General features: G+C 62.7%; 1 protein-coding gene across 1 annotated transcript; it reads right to left on the bottom strand.

Annotated features, from left to right (window-relative positions):
- Window positions 1-103: 103 nt before the first annotated feature.
- On the bottom strand, window positions 104-5,365 carry LOC309891484 (antigen WC1.1-like; the record flags this gene model as incomplete). Its single annotated transcript, XM_082785840.1, has 9 exons — window positions 104-278; window positions 359-685; window positions 794-1,108; window positions 1,480-1,617; window positions 3,070-3,167; window positions 3,476-4,064; window positions 4,190-4,504; window positions 4,585-4,905; window positions 5,020-5,365. Coding segments are annotated over 9 exons (2,624 nt in total), but the record flags the coding sequence as incomplete, so codon positions are not given.
- Window positions 5,366-6,265: the final 900 nt, after the last annotated feature.

The following is a 6,265-nucleotide window of genomic DNA, read 5'->3' as shown; positions in this document are numbered from 1 at the left end:
GTCGTGCTGCCCCCAGGCCTCGGCAGGGCAGTCCCAGAGAGCAGCTTCGGCCCCAGAGCAGTTGACGCCATCCAGCCAGATCTGCCCGGAGCCCTCCCCAAACCGAGCAGAGCCGGCTGCCTCCAGGGCCCCTCCGCAGCCCAGCTGGCGGCAAACGACGGCGGCGTCGGCCAGGTCCCAGGCGTCATCGCAGACGGTGCCCCAGCGCCCCTGGTAGTAGATCTCCACTCTCCCGGCACAGCGCCCGGCCCCATCCGCCAGCCGCACCCGCCGGCTCTCTGCAGCGGGAAGAACCCCAACCCTCAGGGACTGGCTGCCCTCCCAGCCCCACACCTGGAGGACGTGCAGCACCACTCACCCCGGCACACGACCCCCACGTCCTCCATGACCCCTGCTGCCGGTGTGCTCTGAGTCAGGGAGGTGTTGCAGAGGCTCAGGTTAGCCTCGTGCCCTGCACACCGCACCCTACGCAGCCCCACAGGGCCTCGTCCTCGCTCGGCCCTCACGGGGGTGTAGGCTGCCTCTGCCTCTCCGCACTGCAGCTGCCGGCACACCACGCTGGCCTCCTGCATGTCCCACTGCTCATCCAGGACTCTGCCCCACGTCCCGTGCTGGAAGACCTCCACGCGCCCATCGCACCGGCTCTCTCCGCTCACCAGCTGCAGGGGCATGGGGCGAGCTAGGCCTGGAAAGAGGAGAAATTCAGCCTGGTGCTGCCATGAGGTCCCCAGCTGTGGGTGGCCGTGTCACACACCAGGGGCAAATGGACTTTGCAGCACTGCCCAGCACTCACCTGAGCAAATGACAGCAGCAGCGTTCTCCTGAGAGCACGGCGAGGCCCCCAGGGCAGTCACCAGGCACTGCCCCAGGTGGGCTTCAGTCCCGTCACAGTGGAACGAGTCTCTCCAGACGGGGCCAGTTCCTCTCCCAAAATGCCCTCCTCCAGGAATGGACTCAGCAAAGCCACAGCCGAGGTGCCGACAGAGAACGTGGGCGTCCGAGAGGTCCCAGCGGGAGGCACACAGGGTCCCCCATGTCCCCAGCACCTCCATCTCCACCCTGCCCTCACACGCTGTGCTGCCGTTCACCAGCCTGAACCCTGTGTACTCTGGGGACAAAGGAGGGTGAGAGAGGCCACATTTGTGCTCTTGTTCCCACAGGAGCTGCAGGAGAGGCTAAAGGAACAACGTGCCTTTCTCCTCCCGACCCAGCACTTTCTCCTCTCCATCCAGCACAGCCCAATGCCCACACTGCTCTCCCACTCCAACCACAGCCCCCATGGGCACCATACCCACCCCAAGTCCTTACGTGTGCAAGTGACATGAGTGCCATTGCTGTGGGTGCAGGCCTTGTCCTTGGGGGCCCCCGTGGGGCAGAAGGAGAGGACGGATTCATGCCCCACACACTGCAGCTCTCTGTCCCAGACAGGACCGGCCCCTTCTCCCAGCTGAGCTGCCCCATGGACAGACAGGGCTGTGCCACACTGCAGCTCCCTGCACACCACCTCGGCAGCTTTGGCACCAAAATGGGAGTGACAGACAGCTTTCCACTGGTCCCTGTCGTAGATCTCCAGACTTCCTGAGCAGGGGCTGTCCCCTCCGACCAGCCGCACAAATCCTGGAGCAACCAAGGAGACCTGTGAGTTCCCAGAGCCCTCTGGCACTTCCGTGCCCACCTCCCACCTCATCCCTGAGGTGGCCACATGCAGAGCCCCACGGCCAGCCCAGCAGCTCTCCGTGGGTGCTGATGGCACAAAGAGTTCAGGGCCCCCCTGCTGCTCCTCAGAAACCAGCCCAGCCCCTGGGCTGCCTGCAATGAAACACGCACAGCATGTGGGCCCAGCGAAATGGGCCCAAGCACTGGGGGCTGCTGCAGCTGGCTGTGTCCCACCGGGCTCAGGCCAGGCTGAGGAACCCCTTGGAGTTGCCAGAAAAGCCCCCTGTTCCCAGGGGCTCCTGGGGCTCTTGGGGAACTGCTGTTACATGGGGCACATCTGGGGAGCAGGTAAAGGGGGGTCCTCAGGCAGGGAGAGTGTGTGTCGCTAATCATTCACAACCCCAGCCACCAGCCACACATGGAGAAAAAGTGCAGGCAGAGAGCAGCCCTGGGTTGATACGAGCTCTCGGTATGAGTGCAGACACCGAGGAGAGACAGGAGGTGCTGGCACAGCCCCTGGGGCACAGGGTAGGCAGGAGAGGCTGAGCAGTGGGTCAGCATAGCCTAGAGGGGCCGTGTCCCTGGAGGCTGGTTCTCATGGGGTGACCCTGGGACAGGAACAGGGTGCCATTTGCCACCCTGCTCCTCTGTGCAAGCCCAGTGCTCCTGCCCTCTGAGCAGCCTCTCTGCTTTGGCCAACATTCTCTTGTCTGCTCAGGGTACAACCCAAAAGTCCTGGGCCATTGCACGCCCTTCCCTGAGGCTGCTGGTGGCTGGGGGAGCTGCTCTAGATTCCCCTGGCATAGGGACCAGCCTGTCAGACGGGGCCTGGGCAAATGGAGGAGAAAGGTGGGAACCAGGCAACACAATGGGGAAGGGTGAGGGCTTTCCTCTCCCAGCCCCGGCCACCTCCCCAGGGTTGGCTGCTCCAGCTTCAGGGCCAGGCTCAGTGTGCTCCCACTGGGCTTTCTCCAGGGACAAGGGACACCAGCAGTGACAGACCCAGCTCAGAGTGCAACTTGACACACAGAGCCATGTTCTGGTGTCCACTTGTTGCTTCCTGAGGTCACAGCCACGTCCCTTAGAAGTGTCCTCATCCCAGAGGTAGGGAACAAGTTCAGTCCTTACCTGAGCATGTCACTCCAGCATCCCGTCTGTGATAGCAGCCTGTTTGACCCCAGCCATTGTGTGTGCAGTGAGACAGGGCAGACTCAGTGCCATTACATTCAACATCATCCATCCAAATGGAACCAGATCCTGGCCCAAAGTGTGCATTCCGAGGAGCTTCAAGGGCAACCCCACAGCCCAGCTGCCTACAAACCACTGCAGCATCGAAGATGTCCCAGCGGTCACTGCACACGGTTCCCCACTGGCCCTGATGTTTCACCTCCACTCTTCCAGCACAGCGCTTACCGCCATCTGCCAGCCTCACCTCTGCAGTTCCTTCAAACACCAACACAGGAAGGGTCAGGAGAGCTTCGAGCCCCACAATATGGGTCTGCAAGTGCTCCCTGCCCAGGCAGAGTCACAGGCCCCAGGGTGGGAGCCCTGTCCCCACAGATTGTCTCTGGGGTGTTCAGTGGGGTCCTTCCTCTGCCCATGTGCTGCACTGGTCTGGGAGTGCACTACTCCAGCCTTCCTGGGCAGTTTGCTACCCCTCAGCCCCATACCCCCTCTTTCCACCCCAGTGGCCTCCTGGGCAGTTTGCTACCCCTCAGCCCCATACCCCCTCTTTCCACCCCAGTGGCCTCCTGCCCATGCCCACCCAAACACCACCCCCTGTCTAGAACAGAGTTCCCACTCCTGCCCAACCCAGTACCCTCTACAAAGCCCCATGACTCTAGCCCCATATTTCTTCCTGTCCATCTTCTGCCCCAGGCACTTCTCAAATGCACAAAACCCACAGGAGCTGCTGGCAGCCTGGCCGTTGAATTCTGCTGGTGAATCTGGGTGGCTCTGAGAACTGAAGTCACCGTTGTGCAACCAGCAGCAAAAAGGTCTAATGCAGGAAGTTGGAACCTCTGGGTTCCTTCTCTGAATTTCGCCATACCCAGTGGGGAACAGGACCTGGTGCCTTGATGGCTCGGATTTACCATTGCAGGTGATGTGGGTCTCTTCTCGGCTGTCATTACACGACTGCGGATGCCAGGGAGCAGAGGGACACTGCCAGAAGGAGCTGTTGCTCTTCCCACACTCCACGTGATCCAGCCATGTGGTGCCAGACAGCTTGGCAGAGGTAGAATCTGTTTCCAGTTCCCCTTCATTCCCGCAGCCCAGCTCCTTGCACACCAGTGACACGGTCTCAGTGGTCATGGAGTTGGAGCAAACGCTGCCCCACGTCCCGTTGTAGAAAACCTGAAGGCGCCCGGAGCAGCCGTCGCTGTTCTCCAGCCTCAGGGCCGTGAACTCTGGAAGGAGGAAAGGCCCCAGGGATGTCTTTGGATGTCAGCCACTGATAGACTTGGCTCTAACGGGCTCTACCCTCACCCCAGCCTCACTGGCCCCAGCTCCCCTCCCCACTCCCAGCACAGACCTGAACAGATGACTCCCGCATCCTCCTTGTGCCTGCAGTCGTGCTGCCCCCAGGCCTTTGCAGGGCAGTCCCAGAGAGCAGCTTCAGCCCCGGAGCAGTTGACGCCATCCAGCCAGATCTGCCCGGAGCCCTCCCCAAACCGAGCATATCCGGCTGCCTCCAGGGCCCCTCCGCAGCCCAGCTGGCGGCAAACGACGGCGGCGTCGGCCAGGTCCCAGGCGTCGTCGCAGACGGTGCCCCAGCGCCCCTGGTAGTAGATCTCCACTCTCCCGGCACAGCGCCCGGCCCCGTCCACCAGCCGCACCCGCCGGCTCCCTGCAGTGGGGAGAACCCCGGCTGTCAGGGGCTGGCTGCCCTCCCAGACCTTCAACTGGGGGACGTGCAGCACCACTCACCCCAGCACATGACCCCCACGTCCTCCATGATCCCTGCTGCCGTTGTGCTCTCGGACAGGGAGGTGTTGCAGAGGCTCAGGTTAGCCTCGTGCCCTGCACACCGCACCCTACGCAGCCCCACAGGGCCTCGTCCTCGCTCGGCCCTCACGGGGGTGTAGGCTGCCTCTGCCTCTCCGCACTGCAGCTGCCGGCACACCACGCTGGCCTCCTGCATGTCCCACTGCTCATCCAGGACTCTGCCCCACGTCCCGTGCTGGAAGACCTCCACGCGCCCATCGCATCGGCTCTCTCCGCCCACCAGCCGCAGGGGCATGGGGCGAGCTAGGCCTGGAAAGAGGAGAAATTCAGCCTGGCACTGCCGTGGGGTCCCCAGCTGTGGGTGGCCGTGTCACACACCAGGGGCAAATGGACTTTGCAGTACAGGCCAGCACTCACCTGAGCAAATGACAGCAGCAGCGTTCTCCTGAGAGCACGGCGAGGCCCCCAGGGCAGTCACCGGGCACTGCCCCAGGTGGGCTTCAGTCCCGTCACAGTGGAACGAGTCTCTCCAGACGGGGCCGGTTCCTCTCCCAAAATGCCCTCCTCCAGGAATGGACTCAGCAAAGCCACAGCCGAGGTGCCGACAGAGAACGTGGGCGTCCGAGAGGTCCCAGCGGGAGGCACACAGGGTCCCCCACGTCCCCAGCACCTCCACCTCCACCCTGCCCTCACACACTGTGCTGCCGTTCACCAGCCTGAACCCTGTGTACTCAAAGACAAAGGAGGGTGAGAGAGGCCACATTTGTGCTCTTGTTCCCACAGGAGCTGCAGGAGAGGCTAAAGGGACATAGTGCCTTTCTCCTCCTGCAGCACTCTCATTTTAGGGCTGTAGACCACCACCTCACCCCACCTGTCCCCCACCCAGCACAGCCCAATGCCCACACTGCCCACAACCACAGCCCCAGTGGACACCATCCCTACCCAATTCCTTACGTGTGCAGGTGACATGAGTGCCATTGCTGTGGGTGCAGGTCTTGTACTTGGGGGTCCCTTTGGGGCAGAAGAGGATGGTGGATTCATTCCCCACACACTGCAGCTCTCTGTCCCAGACAGGACTGGCCCCTTCTCCCAGCTGAGCTGCCCCATGGACAGACAGGGCTGTGCCACACTGCAGCTCCCTGCACACCACCTCGGCAGCTTTGGCACCAAAGTGGGAGTGACAGACAGCTTTCCACTGGTCCCTGTCGTGGACCTCCAGACTTCCTGAGCAGGGGCTGTCCCCTCCGACCAGCCGGACAAATCCTGGAGCAACCAAGGAGACCTGTGAGTTCCCAGAGCCCTCTGGCACTTCCGTGCCCACCTCCCACCTCATCCCTGAGGTGGCCACATGCAGAGCCCCACGGCCAGCCCAGCAGCTCTCCGTGGGTGCTGATGGCACAAAGAGTTCAGGGCCCCCCTGCTGCTCCTCAGAAACCAGCCCAGCCCCTGGGCTGCCTGCAATGAAACACGCACAGCATGTGGGCCCAGCGAAATGGGCCCAAGCACTGGGGGCTGCTGCAGCTGGCTGTGTCCCACCGGGCTCAGGCCAGGCTGAGGAACCCCTTGGAGTTGCCAGAAAAGCCCCCTGTTCCCAGGGGCTCCTGGGGCTCTTGGGGAACTGCTGTTACATGGGGCACATCTGGGGAGCAGGTAAAGGGGGGTC

Source organism: Aythya marila (genome assembly GCF_965140915.1).
Source record: "Aythya marila genome assembly, contig: HAP1_HAP1_SCAFFOLD_344, whole genome shotgun sequence".
NCBI classification, from domain to species: domain Eukaryota; kingdom Metazoa; phylum Chordata; class Aves; order Anseriformes; family Anatidae; genus Aythya; species Aythya marila.
Note: the sequence above shows the minus strand (reverse complement) of the source record. Positions and strands in the feature narration are given on the sequence as shown.